This window comes from Haliotis cracherodii, unplaced genomic scaffold, assembly GCF_022045235.1.
Source record: "Haliotis cracherodii isolate W230 unplaced genomic scaffold, xgHalCrac1.p SCAF_12, whole genome shotgun sequence".
NCBI lineage: Eukaryota > Metazoa > Mollusca > Gastropoda > Lepetellida > Haliotidae > Haliotis > Haliotis cracherodii.
The window spans coordinates 42783802-42805426 of record NW_027266267.1 but is presented as its reverse complement, the minus strand read 5'-3'; the positions used below and the strand labels follow the sequence as shown (position 1 = coordinate 42805426).

Sequence of the window (21625 nt, the reverse complement as noted above, 5' to 3'; positions counted from 1 at the left end):
TTCCAGCTATATGACGGCGGTCTGTAAATAATCGAGTCTGGACCAGACAATCCAGTAATTAATATCATGAGCATCGATCCACGCAATTGGGATCGATGACATGCATCAACCAAGTCAGCGAGCCTGACCACCCGATCCCGTTAGTCGCCTCTTACGACAAGCACAGTCACGTCAAACCGGGGTAACGACATCTAGATGCTGTCTTGTATATGTATATATACTCGGCAATATTCCAGCTATTTGACGGCGGTCTGTAAATAATCATGTCTGGACCAAACAATACAGTGATTGACATAACGAGCATCAATCAACTCAATTCCCCGGTGGGCTTACTATGTTTTCTATATATTCTTATATTGTATATTGTATGTAGTCATCATAGTAAATGTAAAATATTACGTTTATGATACTGTGTAGGATACGCATAGATACGTATATGCGAGTTAAAGTATGGTTAAAGCGAGTTAAAGTATGGTTATTCTGTGTATTTCAACAATTTAAAGATAATATATTTTCGTACAAATTCATCGCCGGTCCAGCGATTGACATCATGAGCATCGATCTACACAATTACGATACGATAACAAGCATCAACCAAGTCAACCCGTGAAGATTCATGTCATCGATCCCAATTGCGTGGATCGATGCTCATGATATTAATAACTGGATTATCTGGTCCAGACTCGATTATTTACAGACCGCCGTCATATAGCTGGAATATTGCTGAGTGCGGCGTTAAACAACCAACCAACCAACCGTAATGAACAGTAGAATGATCACAGCAATATCCCGTTAAACAAACAAACAAACAAACATTAGAGGTCGTCTGAGTTAGTGTCGGACCCTGACATCCAATCGCAAACAAACCATGCAGTAGAACCGCGACATTGAATAACGGTTAGGGACCGGGACATCGAATGGTTAGAATCACTGAAGCTAGTAAGACATTTTGACAGGAGACTCTAGGAATAGTGGACACGAGTACCTGTTGTTGGCTAAAATACAGTAAACTACGTTTATAACGAACACACTTACAACTAACTGTTTTGGGGTCTTGTTCATTTGCTGTGTATATGCTGTATATATGCATATATCGAACTACGGTTATAACGAACTAAAATTAGTGGTTCCTTTTAGTTAATTTGTTATTACCGTAGTTTACTGTATGTGAGCAAAGAGCTAAAATTGTATTATTGTTTTCGATATATTTTGAAAGTTTACACTGTCTTTGTGAGTTAACTGAGAAGTTGGCCCGTGAAGGTCCGGGGTAGGAAAGGTCTTCAGCAACCCATGCTTGTCCTAAAAAGCAACTATGCTTGTAGTAAGAGGCGACTAGCGGAATCGGGTGGTCAGGCTCGCTGACTTGGTTGATACATGTCATCGATCCCAATTGCGTGGATCGATGCTCATGTTGTCAATCACTGGATTGTCGATTATTTACAGATCGCCGTCATATAGCTGGAATATTGCTGAGTGCAGCGTTAAACAACAAACAAACAAATAACTGGGAAGTTAATAATTGATGTAAATACATAATAATTGGGTATAATATAGTAAATCAAAATGTTTTGCCGAGGAGATGCAGAGCCGAGATTGCTGCCCGGGGCGGTCGGGCGGTCACACGAGATACTGAGTTCAGCGCAACCTTGTGGCCTTATGTGACGTGACAATGAACAGTTTTCAATGTCTTTGTACAACGACAACATGTGACTACCGAGCTCCAAAATTTCATATTTGTATCTATGATATTAAATTAAATATATCGACTTTATTATAATTAGGTACAATAAACTTACTAAAAATCTACCAGTGCGTTTCATTTTTTTAACAGTGTACATAATAATTGGGTATCAGAGTAAAGCACAAAGTTTTGTTTGTAAACTTTAATCTGCTCCAACTGAAGTGCCTTACTGGGATTTTTGTTAGCATTATCAATTTGTGAGTTGACTGGGAAGTTAATCTTAGAAGTAAAGTACTGAGTTTTGGTGGCTTGCTAGACAACAGCTTACTGTAGACGTAGGCTCGAATGCCAGCTCCACCCTTGTCGCCCTCCTAGGTTTGATAGCAACGTTATGTTTACAATTAATAACGATAAATAAATCTGACTACCTAAACATTTTTTCTGCAAAACCACCTGTGGAATAATGTTATCCACAGAACAGGATAACGATGTTTACTACTTGCCCGTGAAGAGATCACCCGTTTAATAAACATACAGCTGTATTACACATTGGGTAATACCAAAACGCGTGCTATATGTACTCTCGGAATAAGTTTCACGAACAAATATTGAAAGCACTGAGAGGAGCTTATGCACACTCGATGACCTCAAGCAACTTTGTTGCTTGGCTGACGTCACATGGCATTGTTTCGGTGATGGATCTTGCAACAAAATTCCACAAATTACGTCATCGGGTATTGTGACGTGATTGTAAACCTTGTGGTGTAGGGCCACGTTCCACAAGGCGATGGTTGTTGGTTGGTTGGTTTGTAGTTTAACGCCGCACTCAGCAATATTCCAGCTATATGACGGCGGTCTGTAAATAATCTAGTCTGGACCAGACAATCCAGTGATTCATATCATGAGTATCGATCCACGCAATTGGGATCGATGACATGAATCAACCAAGTCAGCGAGCCTGATCACCCAATCCCGTTAGTCGCCTTTTACGACAAGCATATATAGTCACCTTTTACGGCAAGCATGGCCGGGTTGCTGAAGACCTATTCTACCCTGGAATCTTCACGGGTCACAAGTAAAGGCGATGGTACTGTAGAGCAACGACAGTCGTAAGTCTATGTTCAAGTATGTGAGCTGCGATAATTATGTGGAAAGTACGCCTGAATTCTAAAGATGGACAGTTGTATGGTATTAAATTCATACGTTTCAACTTTTGACGTGTTTGAAGTATTATTCTGTTGCACTCAATTGGATCGTGGATCGTGTAGGTGTCAGCCTATTCACACTCAACAGTACAATTCTAAAAACATTATAAATGGCAAGTAATAAATAAAATACTAAACTCGCTCCCGTGTAAAACCAATTTTACTTTCGCTCGTCAGATACCAGAACTATTCACTCGTTTCATAAAACGTGGTATCACATGGGAGCTCGTTTAGTATTCGATATATCAGTAACAAAAGACGACATAAATGACAAATGTTTTCCATCTTTTGAAGTTGCTATCTGTTTTCTCGATTTGTACCTTATATCATTTATATATCTGAAACACTCACCAGACTTCAGAGTGACGTCAAACCCAACTCGTTCACTCGGTCGCTAAAAATATCAAATAGTTTCTATTCGTTTTAGTTTAGTATACCGGCGATATTCAGATTCTGATATTCCTACATTTAGATGTTACCCACTAGGTGGCTCCTGTTTCGCTGACTTCCGGTCGTGTTCCTCCTCAAGATGAATGTCTGTAGATCCAGTGTTCGATCAGTCGTTTTTGCCCACTCGCGGCGCTACTTTGGCTCCTCATCTTGTCGCCAAGGGAAGAAGACACGAGTTCCGTTTGACAGACGTTTCCCAGTCACTGCTAAGCACGTGAACCGCCATGTGAAGGGCGGGAGTGTGGAGATGGAGGAGGTCGTCGCAAAACACGGTATACAAATTGAGTGATCCTGCAATCACGCATCTACTATTTGACATCTACTGGCCGCATATACATATAGGCAGGGTTCACTCTAGGAATTGTCCATTGTATTTGAAAATGTGGACCTTTTGCAGTAAATATTGTTTCGCACCGCAGCCAAAGACCTGAGAATTAATTTAGTCTTGATCAGGCAGACCAGTGACCTGAAAGTATCATCCACAAAGTCATTATATGTATCTTTGAATAGAGCCATACCTTTGGAAGTGTGGTTACGCTGTGAGACTTATTGGTCAGCAGACATGAAAGCAGATATGTTTAATGCCTTGGCTGCTTTGTCTAAAAGTAGTAACAGTGTTCCAGGCCATAAAATCATGTGAGCTCTGTAGGTAACATATATGTACAAAAATGGACAAATGGCAGTCCCAGGTTGACAGGGTTTACACGATGCACAAGTGTAAAGAATGAATACTGAGAAAAAATAAACTGTGTCCCGAGAGGACGCACAATAATCATGATAATATTAATTATACCTTTCATTCATGACCGCTGTCATCGTGATCATTAATTCATCCATTCACTCCATCCATTTTTTTATTTCTGATGTTTTTGGCTGCGGTGTGAAACAATATTTACTGTATCACTGTTGGTTAGCAGCTTTATCCCAGGGTTTGACAAATACACCGGCCAACTAGACAAATGCTAGTGAACTTGATCTGGGCAAGTAATTTTATATTGAAACTGGACCAGCTGGCTATTGAAATCATATGGTGAACCAGTTGCTTTAAGTTAGGTTAAAACTCACTTGATCTTTTATTCAGTCAACAAAAGCCGTACATCAACTTGTCTCTCCCAACTTCCAATCTTAGTTACCTCCCTTACAGAGACCGTAACACGATGTATAAAAGATCTGTGAACTGGCCATTTATGTCCGTGTGGCAGGCACATGCTATGATAACAACTCTACAGAGGAAAGTGAGAGAGAAGTTTTTAATAACCAATAAAATCCATCGTGACAAACAAGGAAGTGATTAATGTGACTTATCAAATTAATGCTACTTTCTACGCTTCGCATACCAGTATTCTGTATTGGCCGTCATGGCCGGAACCGTTTCATGGAATTCACTACGGCAAATTGAAAAGCCATGTGAACCAACACAAAGTGCAAGAAAGAGGGGAAGGACATTGCAACAGTCGTGGAAACTCAAATTTCCATGGTTAGAAGTGCATGAAATAAAGTCAGTATAGTCATGAATAAAATGACTTTAACTATATTGACAAGTGTTTGCTCTCTTAAATTTCTGTTGGACTTGTAACTTATTATCTGGGCCAGTAGTTTTTATTTCTTACTGGACCAGTGGACTAGTGTGTAAAAATATGACATTTGTCAAACCCTGCTTTATCCACTCGACCCGTGAAGATCCGGGGTAGAATAGGTCTTCAGCAACCCATGCTTGCCGTAAAAGGCGACTATGCTTGTCGTAAAAGGCGACAGGGTGGTCAGACTCGCTGACTTGGTTGATGCATGTCATCGATCCCAATTGTGTGGATCGATGTTCATGATGTAAATCACTGGATTGTCTGGTCCAGACTCGATTATTTACAGACCGTGGTCATATAGCTGGAATATTGCTGAGTGTGGCGTAAAACAACAAACCAAACCAAACCAAAGCTTTATCCACTCACATGTCATTTTCGTTTGAAACATTTTCAACCTTCAGATAAAAATAATATCTCCTTTCTGTTTGCAGTTGTGCCACCCACAGGATTTCAGGACCCTCAGATAGGGAGATACAGGAATGTGCCCGAGATGATCCCGGAGTTTGTGGTACCAGACCTGACAGACTTCAAGGTGACATACATTTACACCAGACTTTGTTCGTTTACAGATTGATCAGGGGCTCTAAAGTGGCATCTAAAGCAATCTCATTAAAATCAGACCTTAGTTCTCGCTACCGCTAAACAAAGATCTGAAGACATCCCATATGGGGTCACGTCAGATGACCTTTCATCCGACCAATGAGAGCATCGCTTACCAGATCATGAAAGTGACAGTCGGAATGTGATTTCTAATCATACAACCTCAAAAACTTTAAATCAGGGTATTCCAAATGATAGTTACAGGTTTAACGACTGAATCCATATAATCTAGACCCCCATGACATTAGCCATTCCAGAATGTACTTTTGTTTAGGTTTCTAATTTGTAATCGAGAATTTGTCAAAATATTTTTCGAAGCGTTGTCGCCAATTTGAAATAAGTGACGTAAAGCAAGAGAAAGCTGCCTTCTGATTGGTCATTCTGTTGGTCGGCCAAAGTTCGCGCAAGGTCTGTCTGACGTGACCCGTAATGGGATGTCCTCAGATCTTTTTTAGCTGTAGTGAGAACTAAGGTCTGATTTTAATGAGATTGTATCTAAAGTGTTGTAATATGCTGCTCAGAGTTGTGTCCCTTGTGTCCCAGAAATGTATGATTCCATTCCCAGTTTGCGCTGAAAGTGTTTCTTGGTTTGTCACCACTATACCTGTGCTTATGGGTTTCAACAAAGCTATAAACATCAAAGACCTGAATAATTTTGGGCTTATCTCCCACATCAAACAGACACATTGTGATATAACTGAATTTAGATTGGAACTGAACGTGAAGCATGAGGTTTCAAATGTGAAATATAACAAGGTTAAATCTACAGGTAAGCTAGGTCTACATTGAAACATCTTCCTGAGGCAAGGGAGTTAACTGACTTTAAAAGTCAGGTTTCCACCCTTGCAAAACTAGGCTGGAATTCCTGGGCTAGATCGACCAGTGGCTATTATGTCCCTTCTATGTCTCTTCTATGGACCAATCAGATTCCACCTCTCGTATCACTTGCATTTGCTTCAAACAAAACTGCGGCGCCCAGTCAAGAAGATCTGATCGATAATCAAGATCTATATTGTGATAAAACGGGTCTTACATCGCTAAGTGCATCTAATCACGTCAGCACATTGATTAAAAACATGAAAAGATATGGAATAATATCTGTTGACGTCAAGTTGGCGGTACACATGCTTTCCAAATCCTGCAACTGACCGAAATCTGCATGACATTTTACGAATCGGATTTCCATTTCGTTGCACAATTTTGATTGGATTATGCATTAAACTCGTTAGTCCAGCCAAAATGTAACCCCATAATACCAGCCTAGTTTGGCAAGGGTGGAAACTGGACTTTGATAGACAGTTAACTCTCTTGCCTCAGGAAGATGACATTGAAACAGTATGTTTATCTTCATTATTTCTACCATGACAGAATAAAACGTGAAATATTTGGTGTCAGCAAATACATGGGATGAAGTGGCATGGGTTAAGTTAAGTCCAGTGTTTTTAGTGGGATGTCGATAAAAATTTATGGAATCACTGACCACAGCCTTTAAACAAAATGTGGAGCTCTATATGCTCAAGCAGTTTGTTAACACTGTAATACTTCACTTGAATTTACGACAGACACTGAAAGCATGGCAACTTCGTTAGCTAACATGATGTGGCCATCCCTTAAGAAAAACAGGCAAGCCTTGCAAAGATTTCGTTTTATACTGCACGTTACTATTATGACGTCATATCACTTATTGTGATGCAAAAGATATCCTAAAAAGCCAATTGTCGGATTAACAAGACGACTGCAAAAGACATGATTTTAGTGAGATTGTTTCTGGATTGTTCTTGTTAAGATAGAAATATAAACATCAGTGTGCTTGTGTATCATGTGTATACAGGACCCAAGCTTTTCTATCATGAATGTTCCTTTTGGGCAAGTAAGTGTTGTCATAGGATGTCCTTCCCCCCCAGTGTAACAGTGAGTGAGTTGGGTTTAAAGCTGCTTTTAACACTATTCCAGTTATATCACGGTGTGTCAGCTTAGTGTGAGAGGAAAGCCCGAAGTGATGCAGGTCTCAGAGGTTTTAGTGCTTTGGCAATACCCACCAGCACGGGTATGATAAGCCCAGAAACATAATCGAGGCGAACCAGGATTGGAACCATCGATCAGGTTTCTATTCTGCATTGCAAAATGTGGCGCCTTAAACCACTTGGCAACCAGTGCCCATTGTTCTGTGTCACAAGTGAGATACAACCACATGATGATAGACTGTTACTGGAGCATAAAGCGGACTCACATTTAGTCATGTTGTCAGATACAAATCAGACCAGTGAAGTTAGAGTATGGGTTTTCAGCAACCCATGTTTGCCGTAAAAGTCGACTCTGCTTGTCGTAAGAGGCGACTAACGGGATGGGGTGGTCAGGCTCGTTGACTTGGTTGATACATACATGTCATCATATCCTAATTGCGTGAATCGATGGTCATGATGTCAATCACTGGATTGTCTGCTCCAGACTTATTTACAGATTGCCATCATATGGCTGAAATATTGCTGAGTGTGTGTTAACCAAAAGATACATATTCAATATTATATAATATTAGGCATGTTTGTCCTTCCAGTTGAAGCCCTATGTGTCCTACAAGGTGTCCAACATCACACAGACCAGGTTCACGGCCAAGGACCTCTTCCATTCTTGCTACGCCAACGACATTGTAGACAAGTTCAGCAAAGGGGAGATAACTGTGGAGAGCTCCACACAGTCTGACTCAAAACATGACAAATCATGACGTGAACTGTGCCTGTATGATGATCCTGTGTGTGAGTGTGTGTAGTGTGGATGTACTTGTCTTGGATGCCGCAAAGGTCCACAGGAATGATACACCGGCAGTGCTAGGTGTTCATGTACCATGTGTATTCAAGGCATGATGGACAAACTCATTGGATGAAGACCAAGATTAACAATGTCCTAGGCTGTGAACATATTCATTAATAAAAGTGTTTGTCTATGAAATGTTTGTTTATTTACGGACAGATTATTCCAAAAAATTGTTGTGGACAACTCTGAAACATTTTGATTACTCTCAATTACTCCACCAGGAGATTGAAGAATTCTTGATTCTGATTGGTCAAAATTAGATTAACAACAGATATCAAATCCCATTGGAAACCTCACAATTAACATGCCTTTTCATACAAAAACATGTCTACCGATAGCCGTCACACGGCTGCATAATACACTGGCTGCTGCTAACTTCTGTGTCAGGGCCACACAATCATCGGTGACAAGAATGAGCAGTCTCTCAAACTTACAATGAGAACTTATCTTCAGCTAAAAAGATTTCAGCCATTCTTCAAGGTGGTGCTTTTGGCAATGAGGCTGTGCGAGCAAGTCAATGGCGTGAGTGAGTGAGTTGGGTAAAACGCCGTTTTTAACAGTATTCCAGTTATATCACAGCGTGTCAGCTTAATGTGGGAGGAAAGCCACTTCGGTGAAACCCACGAGCACAGGTATGGTGCTGACAAACCTAGAAACAATCGGGGCGAACCCACAATCATAGGTTTCTGGCGTGCGCAAGGGACGCAACTCTGCTCTGCAAATCGCGGCACCTAAGACGACTGGTCAATGGTAAATCATCAGGTTAATGGTGAACCTAAATACAGTTCGAGGTTGTCCTCTGGATTCAAATATTTTGTAAATAGCACTGTCACTCTGTTCAACTACTTTGGCAAACATGGACAGGGTGTCAAGTTCAGCCATGTCCAAGTCCTGGGTGGAGAAATGGCCGTTAGAATGTGTAACTGTTTCTGGAGTTATGTCAAACCAACTACTAAGTACATAAGTACTAAGTAATAATTAAAACACTGTGATTTTTAATAAGGTACAGGAGAAAAATAATTAGTTTGCATATTTTGTCATGATTTCTATAGTCTGTCACCCCTATAGTGGAAGATGTCATGTTGATTTCCAAGAAGTGACTTGGTGGAGTCTAAGCGCTGCAACTTAGCAGTTTTGGATGGATGGTGACATCGTTGTTAATGCAAATATCGTATTCAAAACATCGAACACGGCGCATATATAAGGTTCCTTTGCACTTTTGTCCTGTGTATCAATCTCAAAGGCTAAAACCAATATACAGAGGAGGCGCATGGGCGGATACAGAGCGGGGGTACGCACCCCCACCCTCCCACCCTTTTTATTTCGATTTTTTTTTTTTATTTCTGTATAAATTACCACCAAAGACAATAAATAGATCTTAATTGTGCAACACCCCCTTTTCAAAAAGCTGTATCCGCCCATAAGGCGGAGCCTTTATACACAGAGGCTCCATATATGGTCTTGTTGGAGGAAATTACCTAAAAAACTACATGCTTGATCACACTAGCCCGTCCTATTTTCGCACTCAAGCCTCCCTTCACGGTTATGGTCCGCTGCTCACTTTCTTGGCAAATTAAAGCAAATAATTTCTTCACCCTTTATAACTCTCAGGCATTCTCCTGTCCATATGTAAACAATGACCATTTGTACACTGTACTTTCCTTCGTAGGAGTGGGATTAAAGGATTGAAATATACTCCTCTTCCTTTCAACAACGGAAATGTGACAAAGACCATTTACATCACAAACAATCTCATTAAAATCAGATCTAAGTTCTCGCTGCCGGTAAACAAAGCTTTGTTCAGCGATAGCGGGAACTAAGATCTGATTTTAATGAGATTGCATCACAAATTGAGTTCACTATTAAGATAGAAAATGTCCGAAACATACTATTTCTTCAATTGCATTTTTTGTTCGTGTTTTGGTGCTCTCATTTTTATTTTTGTGAGAATTTCCTGTATTCACTGATCTGTGTATAAGATGATGAAGTGTCTGCTGTACTTACTTTGTTCCCTTTTGCAGTTTCCCAATCACAACTTCCCGATATGTCCGACTCTGATGGTGACAATACGGTAGTTTGTGTTATCATGGAATGTCAATGTTTCTCGGAAGATGTATTGGTGATTTCGGAAGAAGTACAAGTGAACGCCAACCTGTGACTGACAAGAGTGACGAGGATAATCAGGATGAGCCCCATCGTTGATGCATGGGTTAAAAGCGATTGCATATTGGTTCGTGTGTTTGGTATATTTTCTCCAAACCACAATATCTCATTGTTGTTTGAAATAGCACTACAAACATGAAGCGACATGTCATTGACTGTGGACCCGTAAAGTCCCGGTTTCCGATAGATCTTCAGCAACCCATGCTTCTCTTAGAGGCGACTATGCTTGTCGTAAGAGGCAACTAACGGGATAGGGTGGCCTTGCCGCTGACTTGGTTGATGGTTGGTTGGTTTGTTGTTTAACGCTGCATTCGGTCTGACGGCGGTCTGTAAATAAGCGACAATCCAGTGATTAATATCAGGAGCATCGATCCACGCAATTGGGATCGATGACATTCATCAACCGAGTCTGCGAGCCTGACCACCTGATCCCGTTAGTCACCTTTTATGACCAGCATAGTCACCTTTTACGGCAAAAATGGGTTGCTGAAGACCTATTCGACCCCGGAATCTTCAGGGTCGGCTTGGTTGATGCTTGTCATCGTATCCTAATTGTGTAGGTCGATGCTCATGATGTCAATCACTGGCTTGTCTGGACTGGACTCGATTATTTACAGATCGCCTTCATATAGCTGGAATATTTTGCCGAGTGCGGCGTTAACAACAAACAAAGAAACAAAAGTTATCCAGCAAGGTTTATGCAAGAAACATAGTATACACGACTTTGATAATACAGTCAGGTCCCGTTAATCCGACATCGATGGTTGCATATGATTAATGGTAAGTGTCTTTTCTCGTTCTCGAAGGGAATTACTGATTACTGGTAAGTGTCTTTTCTCGTTCTCGAAGGGAATGGTCACTTAGTTTAGTGTGTGTGTGGTGTGTGGAGATTGGACTTTGGTTTTTATTGTAATATAGTGCCACCCCACCCTGGCCCACCCACCCTCTTTTCTTCATGCCCCACAAATACATGTAACATTTTGTCATTACACCCAACCCAAATCTCTAAATGTCCACCCTACCCCCCTCTATAATAAATGACCAGAGCCTAATCTTTTAAAGTCTACTCACTAGTTTTGCTACTGTAAGTTTTGTAAGCTGCAGGTGTTGTTATAGTGACAGGATGTGCCTGAGGAAGGCCGGGAGAGTCAGCCACACCCAGCCACACGGCACCCACACCAGCACTGTGTGATGGAAGCATGGTGAGAACTCGGGCCACGTGTTGTTCAACAACAGATCCACGTCCTGGAATACAGAACATATTATTGGGGGAGGACTGTCTTATGTGGAGGTGGAGGAAAAAGACCTGGAGAGTCAGCCTCAACCAGCCACACGGCACACACACCAGTACTGTATCATGGAGGCATGGTGAGAACTCTGGACACTGATGGCTGAACGAGTATGGAATGCATAGTCCTGTTTGAGATATGTGGGTTGGTTTTTGGTTGGTTGGTTTGTTGTTTTACGCCACACTCAACAATATTCCAGATATATGACGGCGGTCTGTAAATAATCGAGTCTGGACCAGACAATCCAGCGATTGACATCATGAGCATTGATCCACGCAATTGGGATCGATGCCATGCATCAACCAAGTCAGCGAGCCTGACCAACAGATCCCGTTAGTCGCCTTTTACGACAAGCATAGTCGCATTTTACTGCAAGCATGGTTTGCTGAAGACCTATTCTACCCCTGATCTTCACGGGTCTCACATGCTGGAGGAATCCCCTCACTAGAGCCTACTGTATATTTACCACAACTGTCATTGTCTTAACTAGGCTGATGTTCTGTAGAGTAGCTGCCTGCAGTAGTCATTACTGACAACATCTCATCTTAATATTTCATGGAAATGATGCCACAAGAGAACTTTTCCAAGAGTAGAACTAGGGCACATAAAACTAAACATTTCCAAAGCTACAGCTCTGAAATTACAGTTATGTTTGTTTGTTTGTTATTTAACGCCCCACTCAGCAATGTTCCAGCTATATGATGGCGGTCTAGAAAATAATCAAGTCTGGACCAGACAATCCACTGATTGACAACATGAGCATCGATCCATGCAATTGGGATCGATGACATGTATCAACCAAGTCAGCGAGACCACCCGATACAGTCAGTCGCCTTTCATAACAAGTATGGGTTGCTGAAGACTTATTCTACCCCGGAATCTTCAGGGGTCGAAGTTTTTATGAAGAGTAAAGGAACAATTAAATAATACTGCATTTTTAAAAGATAATCATTTTTTATCATGGTTCATACTTACACAAGAGTTTGAAAAACAACCGTAAGTAATATGAATACTTCTAGCTGTACAAAACAGCCGAAATGCTTAAACTATTCACAGTACTATTTTTATGTACCCTAATACATGTGAAGCTAATACTCATAATTAAACACAGAAAGCAGAATAGAATAATAAACTTTATTATTATTATTTACAAGAAAACAGTGTTACGACCTGCCACAAGGCGCGCAAGAAACATACATTCAAAACCAGTTTTTTTTATTACATAGTCTAAACATATATCCCCAGCAGTAGAAACTAACACTTTTTGTCCACTAGTCCTTATAATGAAAAACATATAGCAAAACTCTTAAAAATGACAAATTTTCACTGGTCCTTATGATACCTTAACCATTGGACAGTTTGGCAAGGACTACAGGACCGGTGCTGTAGCTAGTCGGGGGGCAGGGGGGGCAGTTGCCCCCCTAGATTTTGTATAGAAAACAGTTTTATTTGAATCAAGTTGAAGACAAGTGATACTTGTACAAATATTTGCCCCCCTGCCAAGAAAAGTTAAGTACGGGCTTGAGGACTAGTGCCAATTTCTAACACTGTATCCCTCATATTAGCCTGAAAATTTAATTTGTGTGGCTTCAATAGTTTGCGAGAAAAAACATTTTTTCCCATCACAGGCTGAATATACATCAAGTTAAAAAAGCATGAAGCAAAGTCCATAATCCCATACAAAATAGATTCTCAAAACCAACTTTTGAATTTTGTCTGACAAATGTCCAGATAAGCATGGAAAGTTTCATTTAACTTCAGTAGTGTCCAAGAAAACCTGGCAGTATGTACCAAGTTCACAAACATGAAGGAAGGGTCATAACACTGTGAAAAATAAGTTGTCAACACCTACTTTTTGTCACATAAAGTGCTGAATCGACTTTGGATTTTCTTGTTCCTTTGCAATTCAGGATTTTTGTTTGCATGTTCCCTAACTGCATCTCTGTTTTTCATTTTGTGTTTTCCTTACGCCATTTCTAAGCCTTGCTCCTGGAACTTGAAGCCATTCTTTTATTCAGGTCCTTGTCTGTGGCTTTTGAGACCCCAGCTGCAGACATCCTCCTCAGCTTCTGTTTACAAATGATAGCCAAAACATGTCAGTGTGCATATTATAGAAATTTCTTTGGCAAACTCTTTCTCAAACTGTTCCATGTACTCTGACAATTACAAGTAATGAACTTCACAAGTGTGTCAAAACAAGTTATTGACAGCATAATGAAATAAAAGAATAACTTATACCCTGTTCACATGCACCTCTATACATATATGTGTGTATATATTATTTTGTGACACCTGTTAATGAGTAAATTGATAAGTTTATATGTACTCAGTATATGTAAATAAGTAACTTGAATTATGTATAACGATATGCAAATTAAATATTAAAAAAAACACCACCCCCAAATAAAATATAGAATGGTAGGTCCCTTATTAGTCTCCAATAAATATATTCATCCCAATAAACATCCCCTATAACCACATGATAATCCCAACCCCCTCCCCTAATCTTGCTGGAGAACAGTTTTTAGGTGTGCAATCAATCTTGTATACCGGTACATGTACATAAAAAATAAGTTAACATGAAATTTTCTTCATAAGATGACCTCAATTAGTGCCAGGGGCCCTTTATAGGGCAAACCTGATATTAAACATTTGTTTATAAATATTTCAATCAGAAACATGTATCAGACTTTGAGTAAATTGTCCATACTTAATACATCCATAGAAATTTAATCCACTCACCAGTGCTCTCTCAGTTGCTCCATTTTGGAAAAGCTGCTAGGAGTTCATTCAGCACATCCATTTTTGCCAAAAGACAATGGCTGAATGTCAGGGTTTTCTTAAATAGAAATATAAGAATATTATTGGTTACTTTTTAAAAGAGGCTATGAAGTTTGTGTAGCAACAGCTAGCACTCAGCTATGATCATGATGATGTTAATGAGGTTGAGGGGAATATTGCTCAAAATAATAATGTAACTTTTAAATTAGAGACTTTCCTTTATTCATACATCTTGTCTCATGTATTTGCATTTGTACAAACGACCCTTATATGGAGCCTTGTAGCAGAAATAATTTTCTAGGGAAAAGATGTTACCATATTCGACCTAATAAGCACCCAGGGCGCTCTCAAAATTAGAAATAGGGGGCTCTTATTAGAATATTATTTTACTGAAAAAAATAGAGTTGAAAGATAAATTTCATGGTTTATGCTGACAGCCTGAAATGTTTATACGACAAATATATTTTTTCAGAGTTTAATTGCCCATAATTTATGGTGCATATTACACACGAGTGTGTATTATACACAAATAAATGGGTCTTGTGTACATTGATCAATCGAAGGGGTGCTAATTGGGATTGTTCACTAGCCAATGTATTAGGAAATATCGTCGTTGGCGCTTATTAGAGCGGGGCGCTTATAACGTCGAATACGTTATACTTTCAAAAAATAGCCATAGCCATCCATTGAAAAGCAGTGAGACTATTCCCATATTGACATTATATTGGGCAAATGACAGTGAAGCCTGGTTACCACAAAACTCATTTCATTTACTATATGATAAATTCACTATGTATGTAGACTATATCACTGTAAACCTAAAGTACAAATAAATGTTTATCATTAGAAGATCTGCCACAAATGTATGTACATATTACAAACACGTGTATGCAAAAAACAGCAGCAAAGTAGCAGGCACAAGGAATTTCATACAGAATTACATTGATATAAACATATTTTATTGCGGAAAACCAAATGTATTAGGCACGAGTGACACACTTACGAGGCCTTCTCCTATATACATTTCATTACATTGTGGTATGTGAATTCTGTGGTGCAGAATAAATGTACTACAGTGCATAGGTTTTCAGTGCACAGAATTACATTGCTGGTATACACAGGAAAAGGGCCCATAATAAACTGAAATGCAGGGTTAGAAACTAACAGTTTTTGTCCACTAGTCCTTATAATGATAACATATAGCAAAACACTTAAAATGGGCCAATTTCTACTAATCCTAAGGATACCTTTACTATTGGGCAGTTTGGTAAGGACTATAGGACTAGTGCCAATTTCTAAAGCTGAAATGATATATCTTTAGTTAGAATAAATCAACTTTGAAACGGGGCTCTGGAAAGTGTTTTTCTACAAATGGATAATGACCTGAAAAATCTGTACTGCAGCATCCATATTTCCTCATCAAATTTTTACCATTATTTTGAATTTTGATTTAATACATGGCATGTTGTGTTGTAATATATAACTGGCATCAATCACCTTTGAAATAATGCTCTGGAAATATATTTTTTAATATCTTATCCAGTATTTCATCACAAATGTACATACATTTCTTAACGTCTTCACTGGGTCTTGTAATATTTATTTACTTGAGCATCTCACCTTTGAAATATATTTTTTAACATGTTATCCAGTATTACATCACAAATGTACATACATTTCTTAACCTGATAAGACTACCATACGTCTTCACTGGGTCTTGTAACATTAATTTAACATCTCACCTTTGAAATAGTACTCTGGATATATATGTTTAATATTTTAACCAGTATTTCATCACAAATGTACATACATCTCTTAACCTCATACTACCGTACGTCTCCCATGATTCAGGAAAAAACTGTATGGTAAATGCCTTTCCCGTAAAAACCATATTATAAATTATGTTTTTGTTTTACTTTAATTCTCTGGTAGTTAATAACTTCCAAATATTAACTAATAGTTGATCGTGAAATAGCCATATCCAGGGGTAGAAAGTAACATTTAGTCCACTAGTCCTTAAAGAAGGGCAAATTTCTGCTTGTCCTTAGGATACGTTAACTATATTGGCCAGTTTGGCAAGGTCTACGGGACTAGTGCCAATTTCTAACGCTGCATATATCGAAATAAAAATGCATGATCACACCTTAATCAATCAATACAGATACAATACATCGGTATAAGATCTCTGATCGATATCAGTCTATGGGCCCTATTATGGGGTGCAGGTTAAAACGGCACCTCAGCAAAACGGCATAGCATTTGGTGAAAACGGCACCTCAGCAAAACAGCATCGCATTTGGTGAAAACGGCAGCTGTTTTTTATAACGATAAGAACTATTTATGAAGTAGTATTTATGATTTATTTTACATGTTATTTGATGTATTTGATTATTTACATTGTCATTTCCTGTGTTCTACCAGTTCTTCACAGATAACTACAGATATTCACAATCATAAAGTTCTTCACAGTTCTTCATAGTTGTCATCTTCATCACAATATCAGCCCATGTACTAGGGCTGGGACGGGTAACTCGGGTACCTGGGTCAGGTGGGTACAGAGTAGGACCCGGGTACCCACAGGACAACCCGGACCCGTGGTTAGTCACGTGATATAATGTTTATTGACAAAAATTATCTAGAACTCTATGGTTACACTACAAGTCACTAATGTTCGCATTTCTTTCTGACTATGCACCCATTCCTTCTTTCATATGGGTGAATAAAGATATAACTCAATTCAACTTCAGTGTATGAATGACCCGGTTATTTAATGCATGTATCTAAATACGTTTTGCTAGGGCTATTGTAAAAATGTTCCCAATCGGACATTTTGAGACATCTCCTGAGACCTACAGTGGGTACCCGGGTAGGGTCGGGTAATAGGGGAAAGGGTACCCGGGTAATAAATTTGGACTCGTCCCAGTCCTAACATGTACCACTGAGCATTGTGGAAGTAGCTGACTCAGGGAGATGTCTCCATCCTTGTATCGCTGACATACGTCATTTCATTATTTTACTTCGAAGCATGTTATGTTTTCACAATAAGTTGAGTTGCGTATAGGCTAAGTCAGAATATACATGTAGATCTAGTTGGAGTAGAGGCTAATTTCTAATGTAAACTTGTTTTAACATTTCACAATTATTGGTGTTTGCAAGTGACAAGGTAGATCTAAGTTTAATTTCATTTATTTTACCAAAGGAAAAAAAACAAGAGTTTGCCACTAACGTGGCTATATCCCCTGCCCCTGTTGCAGAATTTATGACATAATTAAATCTAAACAAACCCTAACCTTTTTTAACCGAGGTGGAACTTGTCATGGAAATTGTAAAATAAAGTTGAGTTTGGAACCTAAGTCCATCTTGTTGCCATGGAAATGTAAAAAATAAATATTTCTAAAATTTCTAGTAGCAAAAGGCACCAGTTCAGCATGTACCTAACAGACCTGCAAAGTTTGATGAAAAAATATTGAACGGTTTATGAGTTATGCTCTGGAAACGAACCCTACCCTCACAGAACCTAACTCCATCTTGTTGCCATGGAAACGTAAAAAATAAAAAATTCTAAAATTTCTGAATAGCAAAAGGCACCAGTTCAGCATGTACCTGACAGACCTGCAAAGTTTGATGAAAAATATTGAACGGTTTATGAGTTATGCTCTGGAAACGAACCCTACCCTCACAGAACCTAACTCCATCTTGTGTTCATGGAAACGTAAAAAATAAATATTACTAAAATTTCTGAATAGCAAAAGGCACCAGTTCAGCATGTACCTGACAGACCTGCAAAGTTTGATGAAAACACATTGAACTGTTTATGAGTTATGCTCCGGAAACGAAACGTGACGGACGGAGCCCGTTTCTATATCCCCCGCCAACTTCGTTGGGCGGGGGATAAAAAAATAAGGTGCCGTTTTCGCCAGGCAATAATAGCCGTTTTCGCTTGAGGCGAGGTGCCGTTTTCGCCAGGTGACGTTTTGCTGTGGTGCCCATTTAGCTATAACCCTTATGTATCCAGGTAGATTTTGATATAATACAGTGATCGTTTACAAAATAGAGTCCTTTTGTTTCGCCCTTTATCAAGAAAATGTTCAAAGTTCGCAAGTAAATACGACATTTAAATAACATCAAGCCCCAATCCAAAAACATTTGTTTCATTTCCACTGTGTGGTGATCGAAAACCGAACTCGTAAAACAACTTCCTCCGTTCATCGATCAGTAGGAATATTAGCTAGACCGTATGACATGCACACGCAATGCCGAACGTTTCCGAAAGCCTCATTATGAATTTCATGTTCACTGTTGACAGCAATCACAAAATTGACTTGTTAAATCGAGTATGTCATTAATTTCCCAACATTACCCGTCCCCACATCAAATACGACTGCGAAAATGTCAAATGAAACACTGTTCATGCAAAAATACCAATGTAAGAAATTGTGTGGCTCTTCACTTGTCTGCTGCTCTCACGCCGAGAGTCCGACTCGTGGGGCGCACATCTTACAAAATATTGACAATAAAATCTATCTTGTCATGTTTTGCATGACACAGATTTTTCTACTCACGTAGATACTTTTGAATGAACATTGTTTCTATTTTCAATTTAAAGGTTTAAAAATGAATTAACACATTAATGAAGTGAACACTTACTGCAAAATAGGTTTTCCCTCAACCTTCCAGTATTATTCTTTCGCGTCGTCTGCTTCGAACGACCTGCGTTAATAACAGCGCCCTCTACCACAAGAGTAGCTTCCCTTGAAGCATGTTGTGACAACGTTGGACCAACGTAACGAAACCGATCGCGATATTTCCAACTTTTGCCAATATATTGTAATTTTCTGAATCAACTGTATGATGTGTTTCTTCTGAATGTGGTAGATCTAGATCTATTTCTTTTCAAAATTAAAAATAAAGTAGATCTATTCGTAAATTAATATGTGTCACATAATTGTAATCAACAAATAATTTGTTTATGTTATGATAAAAAAAATCAAATCATATGTAAGATTCAATAGTGTCAGTGCCAATCACCAGAGATACGCATCTATAAATTCTCCCTATTCATGGTCCATATATGGTTAGAAGCGCATATATTAAGCAGCTCCGATGGTGTTATATGGATCAATCCTCAATCTTCCCTTGTATAAATTTCATTAAAATCATATCTTAGTTTTTGCTACCTCTAAACAAAGATCTGAGGACATCCCATTGCGGGTCATGTCAGAACGACCTTTCATCTGACCAATCAGAGCATCGCTAAGCAGATCATGAAAGTGACAGTTGGAATGTGATTTTTTATCGTGCAACGTCGGAAAAGAAACACACAGGGTATTCCAAACGACAGTTATGGGCTTTATGTCTGTATTCATACAATCTAGACCATCTATTAGCCATTCCAGAATGTTCCCTTTTTTCCAGTTTGTACTGGTGGTCCACTCATCTACCTCGCCGCGATTCGCTGTGCAGAGTTGCGTCCCTTGGGCACGCCAGAAACCTATGATTGTGGGTTCGAATCCCGGTTCTCCCCGATTATGTACCATACCCGTGCTCGTGGGTTTCACCGAAGTGGTAAACGTCCGAGACGGCCTTCATCACTTCGGATCGACTTTCCTCCCACATTAAGCTGACACGCCGCAATATAACTTGAATACTGTTAAAAGCGTCGTTAAACCCAACTCACTCACTCACTCTTTGAGAGGCATTTAGAAGATGAAGTACGAAGTAAGGATAAGATATATAGGTGAGCAACCGTTATAAAGCAAGTGTATCACCTGCTTGATAACGGTGTTAGAACCTACACCGAAACGGCCCCCCAGAGCCACGCATGCGTTGTGAACATACTTTTAATAGTCCCATTGACAAAACAACCTACGACAGTCATGCGAACTGAGTCCGTCCTGTGTGTGTGTGTAATCGTAATCGATAGTCAAGTACGATTTAGAAGTCTTTCTGTAACTCGGGGTGAGGGGACACAGGTAGGCAATGGGCCGAGGCCAGGAATGTAAGGATCCCAAATTAGTGCACCTACTAGATACTAGTTCAAGGAAGTCAGTACATGTTTAGTCAAAGGAATGTATTATTTGTCGCAAAAAAAAATATGTTACAGATGAATGTACTTGCATAAGGAACGACTAGCCACTTGTCAAATACAAGCTGAAAAACGGCTAGAAGCAGCTGGAGAAGAAAGATGACAAACATTGTATTGAAAATAGGCCCGCTATATACCCAGTGCATGTGTAATCAGATTCGCCAGCGTGCCTCATGTTATAGGCAGTATACCAAATGTGTTTAATACTTGCCCGTGAAAACATCCCCTGTTTAATTAACATACAGCTGCATTACACATTGTGTAATACCAAAGCGCGTGCTTATGTACTGCGGGAACAAGTTCCACTTACGACCATTGAAAGCTCTCAGCATCTCATGGTTTATTCAACGACATTGCGTTTGGACGGTGATAGATCACAGAAAGGAGCTTTTGCATACCCAATGACCCCAGTAAGGATCCCAAATTAGTGCACCTACTAGATACTAGTTCAAGGAAGTCAGTACATGTTTAGTCAAAGGAATGTATTATTTGTCGCAAAAAAAAATATGTTACAGATGAATGTACTTGCATAAGGAACGACTAGCCACTTGTCAAATACAAGCTGAAAAACGGCTAGAAGCAGCTGGAGAAGAAAGATGACAAACATTGTATTGAAAATAGGCCCGCTATATACCCAGTGCATGTGTAATCAGATTCGCCAGCGTGCCTCATGTTATAGGCAGTATACCAAATGTGTTTAATACTTGCCCGTGAAAACATCCCCTGTTTAATTAACATACAGCTGCATTACACATTGTGTAATACCAAAGCGCGTGCTTATGTACTGCGGGAACAAGTTCCACTTACGACCATTGAAAGCTCTCAGCATCTCATGGTTTATTCAACGACATTGCGTTTGGACAGTGATAGATCACAGAAAGGAGCTTTTGCATACCCAATGACCCCAGCAGCCTTGTTGCTTGAATTATGATAATGCATTCAAGAAACCTTACTCCCTTAGGGAGGAATACCGTGCTAAA

At 39.5% G+C, this 21625-nt stretch overlaps 1 protein-coding gene across 1 annotated transcript; it reads left to right on the top strand.

Moving 5' to 3' along the window:
* Window positions 1-3415: 3415 nt before the first annotated feature.
* On the top strand, window positions 3416-8441 carry LOC139457914 (large ribosomal subunit protein mL41-like). Its single transcript, XM_071239255.1, has 3 exons — window positions 3416-3608; window positions 5348-5448; window positions 8071-8441. Exons 1-3 carry the CDS (start codon window positions 3416-3418, stop codon window positions 8236-8238), a joined length of 462 nt encoding a protein of 153 aa, XP_071095356.1. The 3' UTR covers window positions 8239-8441.
* The last annotated feature ends 13184 nt before the right edge of the window (window positions 8442-21625 follow it).

Bases quoted from the DNA above. Each gene is read 5' to 3' on its own strand.
- LOC139457914 (XM_071239255.1), top strand. From the start codon at position 3,416: ATGAATGTCTGTAGATCCAGTGTTCGATCAGTCGTTTTTGCCCACTCG. The intron at 3,609-5,347 runs GTATACAAATTG...TTCTGTTTGCAG, and splicing joins GGAGGTCGTCGCAAAACACG to TTGTGCCACCCACAGGATTT. The intron at 5,449-8,070 runs GTGACATACATT...TTGTCCTTCCAG, and splicing joins CAGACCTGACAGACTTCAAG to TTGAAGCCCTATGTGTCCTA.